General features: G+C 34.7%; 2 protein-coding genes across 3 annotated transcripts; both read left to right on the top strand.

Annotated features, from left to right (window-relative positions):
• The first annotated feature begins 544 nt into the window (after positions 1–544).
• Positions 545–17,700, top strand: LOC130623737 (uncharacterized). 2 transcript variants are annotated; one of them, XM_057439249.1, is made up of 9 exons: positions 545–652; positions 3,792–4,032; positions 4,925–5,182; positions 9,400–9,561; positions 14,001–14,145; positions 14,786–15,048; positions 15,552–16,326; positions 16,689–16,805; positions 17,265–17,700. In XM_057439249.1, the coding sequence occupies exons 2-9, from the start codon at positions 3,826–3,828 to the stop codon at positions 17,438–17,440; spliced, it is 2,103 nt and encodes a 700-aa protein (XP_057295232.1). In that variant the 5' UTR covers positions 545–652; positions 3,792–3,825; the 3' UTR covers positions 17,441–17,700. The 2 variants fall into 2 exon arrangements, with proteins under 2 accessions (XP_057295232.1, XP_057295233.1); XM_057439250.1 differs by lacking the exon at positions 545–652 and adding an exon at positions 3,057–3,179.
• LOC130623738 (uncharacterized) lies at positions 7,354–7,941 on the top strand. Its single transcript, XM_057439251.1, has one exon. The coding sequence runs from the start codon at positions 7,362–7,364 to the stop codon at positions 7,875–7,877; it is 516 nt and encodes a 171-aa protein (XP_057295234.1). The 5' UTR covers positions 7,354–7,361; the 3' UTR covers positions 7,878–7,941.
• Positions 17,701–18,596: the final 896 nt, after the last annotated feature.

Below are 18,596 nucleotides of genomic sequence, written 5' to 3'. Positions count from 1 at the left end.
CGGAACTGGCGTATTATTATATAGATGGCGCATTTAAATAATGAATTCATTTTAATCACTTAATTTGTTTTTTAAATTAGAGGCTTATCAATTAAATTGTGTAAGGAAATAAAATAATTTCTATAATTTATTTTGATAAATCATAAGATTTCCAATTAAACAACCCCCTGGTTTCAAAAAATTCGCGGAAAGATCAAAGGAATATCGGTAACCCTTTTGAACAGACAAAATACGGCTACTATTCTATAAAGATAAGGTAGTAAGAACAACAAACACCATGCAAGATAAAATGTGACCAGAGCACAAGCGATTACATCATTAAAAAGGGCGCTATAACTGTCAAAAATAAATTTCGTAAAAAAATAGACAAATAACCATCAAAATATCCGTAACGACGCCGTAATAACATTTGTTTGTCGACAGAACTCTCGTTGCATTTTAAACATTCTCACCCACGGGTGAGGGTGAATAAAAACTTAAGCTTTCTGAATTGATTCATAACGTCATGAGACTTTTTTTATATTGTTTCTTTGTTTGTTTTACTGGACCTTTGAAAATATGATTTTTCTAAGTAAGTAAACGGATACAGGAAACTTATGTCACGAAAGAAAAACTGCACAAATTTTACCTTCGTATGAAACAGTGTTTACTCGTAAGTATATATCTGTTTGACTTAAAAAATCACGCCAGGAATTATAATTATGAGACAATGTAAGTGTAGGAAAAATATCAAAGAAGATGTAACTTTAATTTTTGACTGTAGGAGAAAGAATTATATATAACATGAAATATATTACAACCATTTAGCGTGATAATGGTACTTCTTAAGTGACTACACAAACCATATTTTATTAATCAATATTTTAAGCATGCTTTTTTATTTACTATTACTAGTCGTTAGCCTATGGAAAAATCCACGAGTTCGCCCGTCCTTGTTATACCGCATATTGCGTGCGTCTGGCTACTTGCGCAGCTAAGCTACCATTTTGCGTGACAGATAGACGGACAGAGGTATACGGGTATTATAATATAGACTAGTCGTTAACCTGTGGGTAGATCTACAGGGTTCACCCATCCTTTAAAATAACCCGTTGCAACAAAGTGGACAGAAATATATCGCATTTGGTATTGGTGCGCATTTTAAAAATTTCGTGTTTCCGTTACGGGACACGGCTTTCGCGGACACACAGACAGACAGACGACGGTTATTATTTAAGAGATTAGTCGTTAACCCGTGGAAAATCCACGGGGTCGCCCGTCCTTTATATATCGCATTTCGTGTTTCTGTAACAGGACGCAGTTTTCGCGGACAGACAGACAAAATACGGCTATTATTAAAGAGACTAGCCGGGAAAGCCGGCGTCGAATCGCCGGGATGAGCCACAAGTAACTGTTGTTGAGCGCCCTAAGGAGCGCTTAAAAAGAACTGCAAACTGTGCGACACAGTCAGGTGGAGCGCTTTAGTACAGGTATGCAGTATGTCGTAAATCAAATGATGCGCACACACCATTATAGTGTTGCGACTGTAATATATTTTTCAAAAAATAACTTTCCCGCAACAAAGGCTGAAATAAAAACACAGGTTACAACCGTTGTGACTCCGTCATAGCAAAAACAATTGGTCAATATTATTTTTTTTTTTTGCGGAATAAGTTTTTGTAAAAGTTAAAATATTAATCGTGACACCGGACTAAGCCCTTAGTACAGTTAAATGGTGTTACACAGGTGTATAGGGATAATACCCTTTTAAAAAAAACTTTCTTGCAGACTCTATTTATATGAAAACACAAGAAACAGTCCTATTATTAACACTATTGTTAACACTGAGCTGACCGCTTAGTACAGTTAAACAGACTTAAACAGTACCCTTCTCCAAAAAAACTTTATCACAACTTCGGTTTAAATGACAACACAGGAAACAGCCTGCGGTTACCCCTCCAGCTAAATCAATTGCTCAGCCATTTTATTTGCAAAAAAATCTTTAAGAAAATAATTAAAGATGTATAGCTACCTAGCTAAACTGCATTTAGCCTCAGATTTATTGCTGAGAATATTGCAATATTGATAGCCAAACTGAATTTTTGTACTATCACTTTTTAGGTAAATATATGAGATAGCTAAATAGCTATATCCTCAACATAAAAATAAATGTTGGGTTGGAGAAAAACCTTTATGCCAAACAAAATTAGTAAAAAGTAAGGCTATTAGCTAGTAGCCTTCAAAATACTCGTTCCTAGCCAAAAATCCTAAAACTGGTGCGTTTAAGATCTGCACGTAGCTAAAAAAACCTGACAATATATTTATCTTCACATTTTAGAACATAAAAAAAACAAATATTACAAATATAAAAACCTTATAGAAGACAAAAATGTGAAACAGACTTAGAAACAACACTGACCACCATTACTTTTCAAAAACTGAGATGGTCATCATGTTTCTTCGTTGGCATGTCTAGGCCGCGAAAGTCTTGATTGGTTTTTCAAAGAATCAGGCGTTTTGATTGGTATACATGTGCGAGCGGTCAAAGCAAAGTCAGTTAAACTGTCAGTAAAACCATGCTATTTGTTTTTTGTGGCTCCTGAGCGGAATCGGCGATTAAGGTCACGGGGGTAAATTATTATTAAAAATGGCGCATTTAAATAATGAATTCATTTTAATCACTTAATTTGTTTTTTAAATTCAAGGTTTATCAATTAAATTAATTAAATTATGTAAGGAAATAAATTAATTTCTGTAATTTATTTTGATAAATCATAGGATTTCCAATTAAACAACCCCCTGGTTTCTAAAAATTCGCGGAAAGATCAAAGGAATATCGGTAACCTTTTTGAACAGACAAAATACGGCTACTATTATAGAGATGTTTCACTACGACTACGTTTATTTTTGTTAGAAAAAGTCTTTTTAAAATTTATTTTGCTTCTTATCACAAAAATGTTTGTTAGCAATTTCATTAAGAAGGCTGAAAGAAAGTTTTAAAGGAAAACCCCTGAAGGAATCCATTCAAAAACATATAAAATTTATTTATATTTTATATCACAAAGTGATTTGTTGTCAGTTTCAATAAAAAAGTACGAACAATGAATTAAAACTTTTGAACGAAAAGGACAACAATAATATCAACGTTAATTGCCTGTGGCTTTATCTGCAAAATAATTCATCACAAAGCACTCGTCAAGGTAAATTTATATTAACATATAGGGGATATGTTATAGACGTTTTTAAAGAAAATTGTAAAAAATATAATTCATTTTTCCTGTTACAGACAGACACACGCACATTCATTGTATTGTTATATAGATAAGTTCATGTTGTCTTCGTAATTTATACTTTTTAAGTTACATGCCACGAAGGATAAAAAGAATTACTGTTAACTATTACGTATATTGAAGGAAAAATACATCAATAGATTTCCTATTTTAAAGATCTGAGATAGAATAAATAACACCGACAATATTGTAACAAATATAACATATACCTAGGGAATATCAATAGAGAAGGAAAACATATTTTAAATAGCTATCATGCTAGCCTCGTCTCTTATGTCTAAAAGTTTGTATATTCCCGCGCATATTCATTCAGAATTTGAAATACGGCCCGCTTAAGTGCTTGTGTTTTAATAGAGTACCGATATCTAAAAATTATATTATTTGCTTTTTTATTTTTAAGCAGGGAAGGGAAGGTTGGGAAGAAGGGAGAGGGGAGTAGGGAGAGAGTAAAACTAAACGTCTGATTAACTTTAGCGTGTACTTTTCAATTCGTCAATCATTTCCCAAAATTTAATTTTTTAGACATCATAAAGGAATTAGATAGATAGCAGAAAGAATGTCCCTCCATTTTAAATGCATTTGGATTGTATGCATCGTAATTGGTATAGCAAACGTTTATAGCAAGGAATGCTCCCCATCTGAGAGTGTTTGTGAGTATTGGTTGACTATTGATGAAAGGCTTACGATGACGTGGAAAAATGTTCGTGTTGTTGCTGAAAATGGAAGTTTGTTTAAATTTGACGATGTTGCCAAAGAAGCACCGGTTTGTTAATTGTATTTCTATTTCGGGAAAACCGTGTGATCTTGTTTTAATTATCTTTATAACTTAATGTATGATACCAGAGAATTATGTAAATCAATAGCAGATGCCAACGAAACAAATTTGACGAAGATACGTGTCTGGGGAGTAGGCGTGAAAAATCAGTTTGTGTCAAGTTTCTTGCATTGTTATTGTTTTTAATTTGATTTTAAATAATTCCCTTGCAGAAAATTTAAACCACTTTTTACTTTTGTGACTAAAAAATTCAACCAATCAGACTGTACGCAATAGTGTCCTTTTCAAAGTAACCGAAACTATATATTAATTAACATTTAAAAGTTCAAAATGAAGGTAAGTTGTTAAGTGGTGCCCTTAGCTAATTAAAAAAAGACAAAAAATGCAGTATGTGGAGAAAAGCTTAGCGTAAATAGAGATATCTGTGAAAGAAACCGCGTTCAGGTAAAATAATAATCAGTGAAAATTTTAGGCATCAACGCATAGAAACAGTAATTAGTTATTATTATTAATTTAAGTAAAAAAAAAATACATATCCAATTGTTTAGAAAGAAGATTTTAGTGTGTATTTTTTTCCTTGTCATTTTTCTCTCCCCCTTCATCATCATCATTTATAATAACAACAAATTGATTTGACTTAAGTAGGAACAAAGTTGAAACATTTTAATGACCAACAGGCTAATGATAAAGTTCTTGGAACATTTACCGTCGGGGAAAACCTTTACCTAAGGTAGATTTAAATGGCCAACACAAAGTTACTCACTTTCCCCGTTTTTGTCCACCGATAAAGTAATATGAAACAAAAATGGCAGAAAGAAAACAAAGAAATAAAAAATTAGAAAATTAAATTGCAGTTATCGGTATCTAAATCTACCTTTAGGTACCAATGGAGGAGGTGATTACAATGGACGGTTACCATAGATCTGTCATAGCTGTCAATAAAACTATACCAGGTCCACCCATAATCGTGTATGAAGGCCAACAATTGATTATACACGTGCGTAACCATTTACTAAGTGAATCTATTACAATTCATTGGCATGGTTTACATCAACGAAATACACCTTTTATGGATGGCGTGGCGTTCATCACACAATGCCCTATTGGACCTGGACAGAAATTTACTTATAATTTCAAGGTATGTATCTGTATTTTTTGCTTCAAGTCTTAGACCGGTGCATAACGCCAGGCTAAAATGAGGAAGAATCGACCTGAAAATTTACACAGTTTCATTTATATACTATTATTTTCTGCGCTCAAAAGTAAAATATATATAATCATTTCAGTATCTTCATTGTAAAGCTATATAAATACCTACAAGTGTTTTCTTTAAAAAAATTTCCATAAAAGTTTTTCTCTTGAAAGTGTTCCTCTTAAATGTGTTTCCCTTAAAAGTGTTTCCCTCAAAATTTGCTCCTCTTAAAGGGGCCCCTTTAAAGGCGTTGTAATTAAAAGTACTCTTCTATTAAAAGTGTTCCACTTAAAAGTATTTCCCTTAAAAGTGTTCCTTATAAAGATGTTCTCCATAGAAGTATCGTAATTTAAAAGTACTCTCTTTAAATTGCTTTTATTAAAAGCGTTCCCCTCAAAATTGTTCCCCTCAAAAGTGTTTCTCTGGAAAAATTGTGTGTTGAATAAACACCATCGTTTGAATAATTTCTGCAAATTTTTTTTAAAAAATTCGTATTACAAATGATATAAATGTCTATCAAAGTTTAGGATTGTTACTGTTTTTTTCAAACGGCGCCATCTTTTTGTTGTTATCATCAAGGTCTGGGCTCTAATGTTTATCGTGACGTAATTTATGACAACAGCTTTCTGCACGCCGGAATACTTCAGTTGTCGATTACAGCACTTCAAAAAAGTCATAAATATACCATTGATTTTACTGTTATCATGGTTATTTGTGGTGCTTTAAATTGTGGTAACTCTTCCACCAAAAAATCGGTAGTTGATGTAAAAGGGTGGCATAACGTTCCCACCGAAAAAGAAAATAAACAACGTCGTAAGAAATGGCTAGCAGCTATGAAGCGAGATCCACCATATCCAGCAGACGCGAATTTCGTTCTTTGTGGTATGCATTTCACGTCCGAATGTTTTCAACGCGATCTCAAGGTATTTCTTGCACTTCTTAAATTTTTCTTGACTTCTTTTCACATAATTTCTTTTGTAAATAAGCTTGTTGCGAAACTTTATTCACCTTCAATAATTTTCTGAACACCTGTCTTTCGATCTTTTTGTCCATGAATAACCAGGGGGTAAAATACATTTTTAAATTTTAATATTTAGGCGGAGCTCTGTGGCTCTGAGAAAGTTTAAATTATTACCAAACGCTATTTCATCGGTATTTTCATTCTCGAAACCGCTACCTGCAAAGCGTTCTGCATCCATCGCAAGAAACGAAAGAAAAACAAAACGCCAGGTAACCCAGCAGGCCAATCATGGTTAAACATATTTGTACACGTTTTTTATAAGAACATCTAAATTTTACCTCAGTCTGGTTGTTCTTTTTTTTTTACACTTTTTCAGCCTTGAATGTCTTTTTTATGTGCTCATCCAAAAAAATGATCAGATTTAAAAATCTTGGAGTTGGAAAAAATATTTGTTCTTTTAAGGAATAAAAATTTCTTAATGTGTTCATAACTTTTGATTGTGGATGAAGCTTGTACGGCAGAAGAAAACTCAGGTGGCCCAGAAGCACCTTCCCTAGAAGCCGAGCCCCATTTTAAGGATGCTATTACGCAAACTGATGAGTCCAACTTTGTCTTCGACGAACACGCAAACTGTTATATTAACTCAACATGCTAGCGTTTCCACAGTCAACCTTATTGCGAAAGAGGGAGATGAAATTGGAGATTGCTCTTCATTTTGCGCAAGTGAAGTAGAAGATCGCGCTGATCCAGATGCATCTTTCAATGTCAGTAGCGATGTTGATACGGTCGATAGTAGTGCCGATACGGCTGATACTGATGTTAATGAGCAAGATGTCGATGTTAGGGAAGGTACGCAGTCGATTGCACCTTCAACAATGTTTCTAGTGCACTTTGAAATGCTTAAGTCGCTCTTCAAATTCTGTTTTGTATGAGGTGAGAAAGCTGCTATCAAAAAATATATAACTAAGGGTAGTATGCTTATTGTGAAATTGGTTTGCACCGGTAACCACGAAGTGACTTGGAGATCACAACCTTACTTAAATCGAATTGCGGAAGGAACGGTAAGGCTGTCTGCTGGAATATTGTTCAACGGGTTAACATTTCAAGGTGTGAAAGAAGCATTTGAAACTGCCAATGTTAACTTTATAAGTAGGTCGCAGTTCCATGAACTTCAGCGAAGAAAACTCTACTTACATCGCCCTGGAGAAAATTGTTAATGAAAAACAGCTACTAAACGATTTAAAATACGTAGCTGATTTCAAGCACACTGGACAGCTCGAGGTTTACCATTCCCTGTTGAATAAGTACTGTCCCAAACGCTTAGCATTCTCGTACGCTGGGATGGCTGCTAGGACGCAACTAGCTGTGCTTGACCACAACTCGGCTGTAAAACGACAACAAGCCACTACATCCGATGGGAGGTTGAAGTTCAAAGTTTCTTTCACCAAAATTACGAAGGAGTGGGTGGCAAAAAAGTTAATGGATCCGAAAGAAAAAAAATACCAAGAGGACTTGATGAAGGAAGTGTTTGATTTGGTTCAAAAAATCAAAGCTCCTATATTTTTTAAGTTGCCTGAAACACCCAGAAATATTGCATTAAAAATAAACCTGAGAAGGAAGTTGTTGTCTCGAATATGCGTTCAAGATTTACCTAAAAGTAACCCCCTGGTTTATAAATGATATTTAGCATTACATCAAGAAACGCTTATTTTACAATTCCGGGGGACATTTGTTATATTTTGAAAACATATATTGTAAAAGATCTTTACAATTATACATGTTCTTATATACTTTATTTGTCTAAATCCATTCCTAATTCTGTGTATGGCACGTATACCCCATCGGGCTGCGGGTATTCATTACGGATTACCCACACAACACATGATGGTATAGGCTTTCGATAACCTATGCCCAGTCTTCCATTCACCCACCATATATATTGTTTATAAGCAGCAAACCAATAGGATCTGTTGCAAAGTTCATGACGAATCCCTCTCATGTTGTGAATAGCACCTAGTGCTGTCCGTAACACGGGTTGCGGCAAACAAACCATTTTGAATTCATCCGAATTTGTAACACACGGATGACCTAAGCGAAAAAAGAAAAAAGATCTTCAAAAAGGCGTACCCCCGTGTGTCAATAAACAACGTTTAGCTTTCTAAAACTTTGTTGTGACAGTACAGAAAGTGATTGATGTAGCAAACAAGGAAGTTAAATACACGATCAGTGACCATAGTTTTACACTTTTTGAACTGGCACCACTCAACGTTTCCAACACTATCTCCAGCTTCAACATTGCAGTTTTTAGCACCAACGTTGCTTTCCAAAGCTTCTAAAGCTGCAGCCACTTTACTTTGACTCCGTTCCGGTTCGAACATGAAGGGAGATAAACCAAATTCTTCATCTTCATTAAATTCAACATCGCTTACATCAGAAGAGGAAGATGACATAACTACTTCAAGATAAGTTTACTACTGCAAGAAAGTAACACACCGAATATTGTTGTTGTTACGAATGACGTCAGAAGAATGTTAGTGTCCAGACTACTCGTTGCGGAAATATATCATGAAATGAAAGTAGAAATGATATGAGGCAAAATTGCTTTTTTTATGACTTTTAGAACCTTTTAGCTTAAAAATATTTTTTGGCTGTTATACAGACATGTTATATTGTGATTTTAAAAATTTTGAAAATTTACCGGACTTCCTCTTTAAAGGTGTTTTTCTTAAAAGAGTCCTCTTTAAAAACGTTGTAATTAAAAGTACTTTTCTTTCAAAGTGTTTTTCCAAAAGTGTTCCACTTAATAGTGTTTTCCTTAAAAGTGTTCCTCTTAAAAGCGTTCTCCGTAAAAGCATTGTGATTAAAAGTACTCTCCTTTTAAAATATTCTCCTTAAAAATGTTTACCCCACAAGTGTCCCTCTTAAAAGTGTTCCCCCTAAAAGTGTTCTTCATAAAAGCACTCTTCTTAAATTGCTTTTATTAAAAGTATTCCCCTGAAAATTCCTCCCTTTTAAATGCTTCTCCTTGAATGTCTTCTTCTTATAATTGGTCCCTTTAATAGTGTTGTTATTGAAAGAATTCTTGTTAAAAGCAGTCTCCTTCAAGTTGTTTTTCTTAGAAATGTTTTCCTTTAATGCGTTCTCAGCAAAGTATTCCCGTTAAAAAGTGCTATCCTTGTGAATGTGCTTTTTTATTTTATAGGCATATCCGCAAGGTACGTTTTGGTACCATTCGCATATTGGAGGACAACGTGTAGACGGCTTGTATGGTGCACTTATCATAAAACCTAAAAATAATCCAGCCAATAATATCGAAGATAAAATTATGCATGTTTCTGATTGGTTTCACGCACATTCTACCGAGGTAATAAAGTCGCATCATTTGGCACTAAGTCTCGCCACCCTAAAATCTTTAGCGTCTTAAGGGTTAGATTTACTGCACTGACCGGCTTGGTCAAGTTCACTGAAGACATCATCTGGCTGCCTTGTGTAAATGTTAGTACACATCTAGTTATGCGTAAAAGTAGATAAAATGAAGTAATAAACTTGCAGTTCCTAATAGTAGATATAAAAAATGAATATACAAGCGTAAAATAAATTAATTTTATCAAGCCAAGCTAGAACTATTTTTTTAAGTTTTAAGTTAAGTTCTTTATAAGAGTTTTTATTATCCTAACCAACTTTATTTTTTTGTGTGTTTTATATGTCAGCGCCAATTTAATTTTTACTCAGCTGCAGCTGGGGTTGTGGCAGCCGTTAGCTAGCTACCTCTGGCTGAAGCGTGAAAATAGCCAAACAGTTCAATTAGTCTTTACTATAATTCCCGACTGTAGCATATGTTACTGCATTAGAAACGAAAATTTTCGGCCGAAAAAACTTTGGGATTTTTTTCGTCCGAAAAAAATCCCAAAATTTTTTCGTCTGAAATTTTTTTGTCCGAATTTTTTTTTTTTTTTTTTTTAATTTTTACAAAAAAGGAACAGTCCATAGAAATTTTATATAGGGTAATCAGGAAATCAATAAAAACTGAAGTTTTTGAACTTATTATTTTCGTTATTTTCACGTTTGGCTGAGGCTCTATCTATAAAGTTGGATCAGGGATACCCTTTTGATTGAATCTTGATTAAATATATGTACACTTTAAGGCTGCTTTCCACTTAGTTGGATCGGACCGGACTGGATTGCGGTCCGTTGCGTTTCTGAATTTCCACTCACGAAACAGGATCTTGGCGCGCATACTTATTTATCCTATGTAAACAAATATGGCTGCCTCGAATATTCCTACATTGTTTCTTACTTTACTGATTAGAAAATACATACAAAGAAGACGAAGAAAACTAAAATTAAAAAAAGATTTTGGGTACGTCAACTTTTGAAAGAGCGTAAACAAAAAGGAGAATACAATTTACTTGTTCAAGACATGAGATTGTTTGATCACGAGTACTTTTTTCAACAATTCCAAATGTTGCCACAAAAGTACGAGAAATTTTTATCATACGGTGCTCCACTCATAACAAAGTCATAATTACGAAGAGAGAGTGTATCAGCAGATCAACACTTATGTATTACACTAAGGTATCTAGTGACTGGTAATGCTAAAACTACCATTGCCAGTAGTTATCGTGTTGGCCTTTCTACAGTTGGTAGAATAGTCAGCGAGACATGTGGAGCAATTTGGGAAAAAATTTTTGAAAGCAAGCTATTTAAAATATCCAACAACGTGGACACAAGAGTGGACAGAAATAGCTCGTAGATTTGAAAAGTTTTGGCAATTTCTCAACTGCGTTGGTGCTATTTATGGCAAGCATGTTGTCATGCAAGCCCCTGCCCGAACTGGTTCTTCCTTTTTCAACTACAAGAAAACCTGCAGCATTGTTTTAATGGCCATTTTTGATACTGATTACAAATTTTTGCTTGTTGATATTGGTGACAGTGGGCGTCAAAGTGACAGGGGTGTGTTTTCGAATGGAAATATAGGACATACAATCAACGAACAACTGTCAAATCTTCCTGAAGCAACACATCTACCTGGTGATACTACGACATGATGCCCCTTTGTATTTCTAGGAGACGAAGCCTTCCCTTTGAAAACTGACCTAGTAAAGCCATATTCACGGAACGTTTTGACAGATCACAAAACGTATTTTCAATTATCGTTAATCATGAGCTTAAAGAGTCATTGAAAATACATTTGGAATTTGTGCTTCCAGGTTTTGCATACTTCGTAGATCAATGGTTTGGAAAGTCCAAAATATCACTGAAGTAACCAAGGCAGTAGTAGCTCTGCACAGCTATTTAATGGACGATGGAAAATTGTACTGCCCACGTGGGTTTGCTGATGATACAAGAAATGGCTTTCTTAGGGAAGATAGCTGGAGCAATGATGTAAAAAGCTCTGACGGTGCATTACTTCACATTGGCAGAGTCGGTTCTAATAACTTTTCACTTGAAGCAACTTATTTTATGATCACCCAAGGGTCAGTACCTTGGCAGCAAAAAGTTGTACATTCTGCTTTGGATGTGTTTGATAGATAGTAAACATAATACGTTTTACGAGTTTTATTACGATACTTACAGTATCTATGGTGTATGTATACAATAGTAAAACACATGTAAAATAACTAAAAGTCAATCTTGGAATTGAATGTCAAATAAAACTTGTTGGATTTTTATTTTAGCCAAACCTTTTTTTTCGCGTCAAGTCCTTTTAATCTCCTGACTAAACTCAAAGAAAATAACCTGTCATCATCCTCTTCGTCAATTGATAGCTGATTTGGTGGAACACTTGATAAATGTTTATCTAAAGTTTGAATTAAAAGCATATCTGTTTCATCATTGTTTGAAGCTCTTTTTTTTTTATTCATTGTGTGCACTTCGACTTTCGTTTGCAATACTACTTATATATTTGTATGGTGGGGATGCAAATAAAGAATCGTCTGAAATCTCATCGTCTGCATCGTCTGGATCGTTTATAGTACATAATCTATTAGAAACGCTTTTGTGTAAAAATGATAATTCTGCAAAAAAGTTACATGTTGGAAGTTTCTTATTCCCAGCACCATAACGTGTAGCTTTATCTCGTTTGCCTAATGTTTTTCTGTAGTTATCTTTCAACTTTCCCTAAATTCTTTCTTTTAACACGTCGACTAAAAAAGCAAAAATACTTTAATTGTTAATTTTTCATCAACTTATACAGTATGCTAAATTTTACACACTTTTGAGTACCATTGCAAAAGAGAGAGTGTGAGTAAGTTAGCTAGTTAAGGAAAAAATAACACTCTTTTGAAATTTTTAGTTTGTTGGTAATCTCCTTCCATGGTGCCCATGGTCATTTCCCGTTATTGTTATTTTCAAAATTTAATTAAAATTCGTTCAAAAGACTTACCCATACATTTTTTGACTTTGTAAATCTTGTCCGAAAATTTTTCTGCTTAAATAAAAAATTGTGTCCGAAAGTTTTACCACCAAAGTTTTTGCGGCGAAAATTTTAGTTCTTAATGTATGATCTTCCAAAAAAATTTCCTGTTAATGATTGCATCATAAAGGTGAAAATGCTTGGTAAACGATGCGAGTGGCAGCCATTTTTAACCTTTTTTGAACCTTTTCCTTCTACATGGTGTGTAATCCGGAAACAGTTTATTTTCATATACTAGTTGTTAGCCACGGGTTCGCCTATCCTTTTTATACTGCATTGCGTGCTTCTCGCTACTTGCGCAGCTAAGCTACCATTTTGCTTGACAGACAGTCGTATACGGTTATTATAATACAGATTTTAACACGTTTTATAGCCGTTTATCAACCTTAAACAAACTAATTTAGAGATTTTGGCTACAAGCGTAAACTTGGAAGGTAGTTAGCTAGCTAACCTGATATTCATTTACGCATAGGAGCGTTTTGTCTTAAACAGTATTATTTCTTGCTTTGTTTGTCTTTACCAATCTGATTTCACGCAGCTGCATGTAGTGAAAGAGTCAAACAAAGTTGACTGCAACAACGTTTGCAAATAATCTTTCTTATACTAATTGCAATTAGGTAGGTACTGGAATGTAAACTTTCGCAAAACCTAAAGTTCATGAAGCTGTGATACTTGTAGTTAATTTTTTCATCGCAATAATTTTGTAATGACAGGCTTTTTACGACAATTACACAAGTTTCACAGAAAGTTATTCCGCAAAATAAAAGTGCTGAATCATTTTTTTAGCTGGGCGATTAATTTTTTGGTGAAGGGGATACGCCTGATAAAGTGCACTCGCTATGCTTGAGCCCAATAATTTACTTGTAAAAAATGCTCAACTTAGTGCCTATCCCAATTAATATTTTAGGCACAACGCATACCTGTACCTGCACCCATGAACCTGGTTGTACAGCATAGTCTACCTGCACTGAAGTGCTAAACACGGCGCTAAACACTTGATCACTGGTAGCCTAACCCGTCGTTTCGATTGTCACTCCCAAATTTAAATGCCTCTTTTACTACCTTTGTCATCTTTAAGCTTCTTTTGAGAGTTTGATATAAAACATAATTCCTAAAAAACCCAGCGCTGTAAGGTGCAGCGTTTATTACAGGGCGGTCAAGCGTCTACTAGAGGACGAAAGATATCGGGGGCGGAGAATATTGGGGCGGAGAATATTGAAGAGGAGAGTAATGGAAGCGGAAAATAATAGGGGCGAAAATTTTGGGAGTCGGAAAGTAGGGATGGAAAGCGGAATTAATATCATAAATTTGATCTCTTTATACATATTTATTTATATTATATGTGACTGCTTGTTGGTGTTTTCTTTACATTAAAGTATTATTTTTAGTTGCATGCAAAGATGATCTACGCAAATTTTAAAAGTCAGCCTGGTTTTGTGCATCCTAAAACGTTGGACGGTGTATTTTTCGCGCCACTTATATATAAATCTACTTTGATCGAAGGAAGAGGGAGGTACAAAGACGAACACACGGGTATGGCTAGTTATGCATTTTTTTACTACCCAAGGTGAATTATGAACTCTAGAATTGCTCAAATAATGATAATTTATTTGAGTTCCACAAGTTTAAGGTTCAGATAAGGAGGGACGCATATGCTCCTTCTGATGTGTGTTTTTTCTTGTGGCTTGTGGGATGTGAGTATTCTAGTCTTATACCCTTAGTTTTTTGCTGTTCTTTGAAAGCCAAAAACAAGACCATTCCATTTTATCCATATAGCTCATAACTCAAAGCTTGATTGTGTTTTTCGCATAAGCATATCCCAGCCTGATTTTCACTTGCTGATAATAAAGCATATGTTACGTGACGTAGTTAATGTTAAAGGCGAAAAATGAAATTTTCCGTCATTTGGATAAATAAACTTGTTTAGAACCCACTTTTCTTGGCTTTCCAGAATCACGTTGTTTCCACTATGGAAAATGGAAGGGCGAGAAAATTAACACATCAATTATACCAAGTACAAATATTTTACCCGATATTTTATAACAAAGTTACAAATTCAACCTTTTCACAGGTGTATGCTGTTGTCGATAATCTGCCGTAGGTAGAAATTACATCGACCTAACCAAGCATTGGTCCTGCTAGAGTTTTACTATTTGAGTTTGTATTGTTGTAGGTAAATGGCTGCAACCACCATTGATGACTTACAATGTCACCCAGGGCAGAAAATACAGGTTTCGGGTAATCGGCTCCGGTATGATTTACCCGTATCGGGTATCCATTGACAATCATATATTGACGGTGGTAGCTAGCGATGGATTTGAAGTGGAAGCGAGAAACTTTGAATCAATTATTATCAATCCTGGTGAGAGATTTGACTTTATTATCACCGCTAATCAGACTGTTGGAGACTACTGGATACGAGCAGATGGAATGGATGTGGGTTGATTTTTTCTTTAAGTGAGCTTAAATAGTTGATAGTGAAAGTTAAACTTATTTTCCTTCAGATCTAACATCAATAAAAATGTAATCACTTTCAATTACAGAATTTAGTTTTTTGTATTTTTTTTTGGTTAGTTACTGATGTCTTTTCTCGACTTTTATCATGATATGGTTCTACGACCTCAAAACTTGTGCGTTTTTGCGCACGATTATAAACATCTGAATGCGTATAAAACTTTTTTCTTTTTAAATAAACGCTCTGAATATTTAAATAATGCAAAACAACGTGGAATCGCTTAGATAGGGGATTGTTGCATTTTTCAGAAGGTCCAAACTTAAAGAATCATACTATAATCTTACTGAAAAAAACAACGTTAAAACTATACCTTCCACAACCAAAAGTACTACAGCGTATTAATTGCAGTATATCAGAACTGCAGAATATGCATAGACGTCTTAAAATCTAATGATGCAAACGTTTGTTTTATTTTCTTATATAGGTAGACTTCACCGACCATTATGGAAAGGCGATATTACGGTATGATGCATCCTCTACCAAGGAACCTGCTACAAATCGCACGAAATGTACTGCTGCAAAGAAATGCGATGTTTTGAATTGTCAATTTTCTTATTACCCTAAAGAGTCCAATACCCAATGTGTTCGCATAGACCAGTTGAGCTCCAAAGGAGGAGAGAAAATTCCAGCGTTCGAGGGAAGTTCGAAAGAACATTTTTTAAATTTTGTTCAGGGAGGCGGGATGAACATTAACGGAAAAGTATTCGAGCATCCAGGTGTCAGCTCGCTGACCCAGTCTGAAGATGTCGATGTACATCTCGATTGCGATCAAGCATCGTGTGGTGTGGATAAAATTTGCTATTGTCAGCATGAGATCGACATTCCGTTTGACAAAACAATACAAATGGTATGGACCAATCACGGCAAAGGAGCTACAAGGCATCATCCAATCCATTTGCATGGTCATAGTTTTCACGTGCTAAAGATGGGATATGGCAGTTACAACTTAACGACAGGTCAGCTTCTCTCGCAAAATCACGACATTGATTGCGGGGGAACACCCGAAAACTTTTGCAACAATCCTACGTGGAAAAACAAATCGTGGGGGTATGGCAACGTTCCCGGATTAAATCTTGTAAACCCCCCACAGAAAGATACGCTGATGATTCCAGTCGGAGCTTACGCTGTTATTCGGTTTAGATCAAACAATCCGGGAAAATGGTTTTTACATTGTCATATTGAATTTCATTCAATGCAAGGTTGGAGAAATATTTTTATTACTTATATAATTACTTTTTAATTTATACTAAAATTAAAACTAGAGCTTTCATCTTTAGTCTTTTTAGTGTTACGTTCAAAATTACATTCCTTTTCGTGAAAAACTAAAGTTATCTTTAAAGGCTGTACACCTTTTCTGCATGTGCAAAAGTCGCGATTCTACAGCCTGCCGACTGTAAAGAATTAACCGTTGGACACCAAAAATAAAAGTTAAATCGTCAGTGATGCTTGAGAAATTGGGAAAAAAGCCGTATTTGTAGTTTAAATCTTAAATTTTGCGGGACATTTAAATATGCTTGACAGCCAAAAATAATTCAATTTATGCTGGCTATTATTTTTTTAGGAATGGCAATGACTATAAACGAAGCACAGGAAAAACATCTAGAACCACCAAAAGGATTTCCAATATGTCAACACTTTAGAAATGATCCAAACCTTGACGTGGAATACACTAAATATGGTGAGTCGACACGTGGATTGTTCCCAGACCATTACAATTACGTCGTTAATCTCTTTAATAATAGCCATCGTCTGTCTATGTGTTATTGTCTATGTGTTATTCCGGAAACACGGAATGCGATACGTAAAGTACGGGCGACCCCGTGGATATTTCACGGGTTAACGACTAGTCTCTTTAATAATAGCATTCCGTCTGTCTGTCTCTGCGCAGACCCCTGCTGAGTTAGAAAATCGTGCTACGGAAACACGAATATCAAATCCGATATATTTTTATCCACTTTGTTGCGACGGGTGAATTGTATAGACGGGCCGAAAGTAGCAAGACGCTCACAATACGGTACAAAAATGACAGGTGAACCCGAGGTTTTTGCCATAGGCTACTAGTTTAAAATAATTCTTGCAATTGTAAAATTTTTGAAGTTAACAAATAAGCCAGCTGATAACAAATTTTTTATTTTAGTTCCAAGTGCAGATGACGATGACGATAAAGAACGGAATCTGTTAATCATTATTGTCGTACTTGCTGTAATTCTTGTTCTGGAAAATATAATTCTATCTCGATATTGTTGTTCGGCGCAACAACGAAACAACAACGCCAAGACAAACAATGTTGTAATGAAGAATGTTTCATCATAACAGAATTGATTTTTTTCACAGCATAAGATGAACGCACCACACGGGTACTACAACAGCACCAACAACAATAATAGCGATAGCTACAATAATAATCACGCCGGCGACGGCAATAACTACGTCGACAACTATAGGTGACAAAAACAATGATGAACGCGTTGTTTTTAAGCGTTTTTGTTGTGTATATTTTAATATTGCACGAAGTTATTCACATTTCATAGCATACAGCATTGTAAATAATTTTTCCATAATCAACTATGACACATTTTTATTTCCATTGACTCTAACCCCTGTCCGATGGCACTATCTGCTGGGTGAATGATCAAAATAAACCAATTTTTAAAGTAAATTTGCTCAGATTTGTGACGCACCGGGCTCTTCTTTTCATAAAATCCACAGCAGCTTTTTTTGGCTAATAACATTATTGTTTTTTAAATATATAAAAAAAACCGTTGATTTCATACTAGAAAAGCTGGATAATATTTTCCAGGCGTGAAGTGGCGATCTATATTTTTGTTTTTCGTAGGATGCATTCAAATACGTTTAGAAAAAATCCATCTGTGCATTGTTGCAAAAATTCCATTATAACTACCAATAGGAAAGAAATTATTTATTGAGAAAAATTTAAAAAAAAGAGAAAAAGTAACCTTAGCTATATATTATGTATTTAATTCTTTCCAATTTAGTAATTCTTAGTTAATTCATATCAAATTTTTGCGAATATCTTAAAGATAATATGCGATTATGTGTGGGTAAAGCAAATAAATTCCACAACTTTCTTTTTTATTCAACTATGCGCGTTACACACGATAAATACGATTCCCGTCAAGAGAAAAGCGGAATGGTAGACACATGTGAGCTCACCATGCTTTATAAGTAAAATGAAAACACTGTATACCCTGTTGTTAAAAATTAAATTATATTTATATTCAGTATATAACCTTCTTTATCAATACGTAACTTCCTAAAGTAACTAAAAGATGCTAAATATATGTACAGTAGACGTCCGTTAATTCGAACACGCAAGGGACTAAATTATTTGTTAGAATTAACGAATGTTCGGATTATCGGAAGTTCAGAAAAAACAAGAATTTTAATAAACATTTAAAGGTTTTATGCTAATATAACTTTATTACAACTTTACTACAAATTCATATAA

The sequence above is a fragment of the Hydractinia symbiolongicarpus genome, chromosome 13 (assembly GCF_029227915.1).
Source record: "Hydractinia symbiolongicarpus strain clone_291-10 chromosome 13, HSymV2.1, whole genome shotgun sequence".
In the NCBI taxonomy this organism is placed as follows: Eukaryota; Metazoa; Cnidaria; class Hydrozoa; order Anthoathecata; family Hydractiniidae; genus Hydractinia; species Hydractinia symbiolongicarpus.
Note: the sequence above shows the minus strand (reverse complement) of the source record. Positions and strands in the feature narration are given on the sequence as shown.

Bases quoted from the DNA above. Each gene is read 5' to 3' on its own strand.
- LOC130623738 (XM_057439251.1), top strand. From the start codon at position 7,362: ATGAACTTCAGCGAAGAAAACTCTACTTACATCGCCCTGGAGAAAATT.
- LOC130623737 (XM_057439249.1), top strand. From the start codon at position 3,826: ATGTCCCTCCATTTTAAATGCATTTGGATTGTATGCATCGTAATTGGT. The intron at 9,562-14,000 runs GTAATAAAGTCG...TATTATTTTTAG, and splicing joins TTCACGCACATTCTACCGAG to TTGCATGCAAAGATGATCTA. The intron at 16,806-17,264 runs GTGAGTCGACAC...TTTTTATTTTAG, and splicing joins CGTGGAATACACTAAATATG to TTCCAAGTGCAGATGACGAT.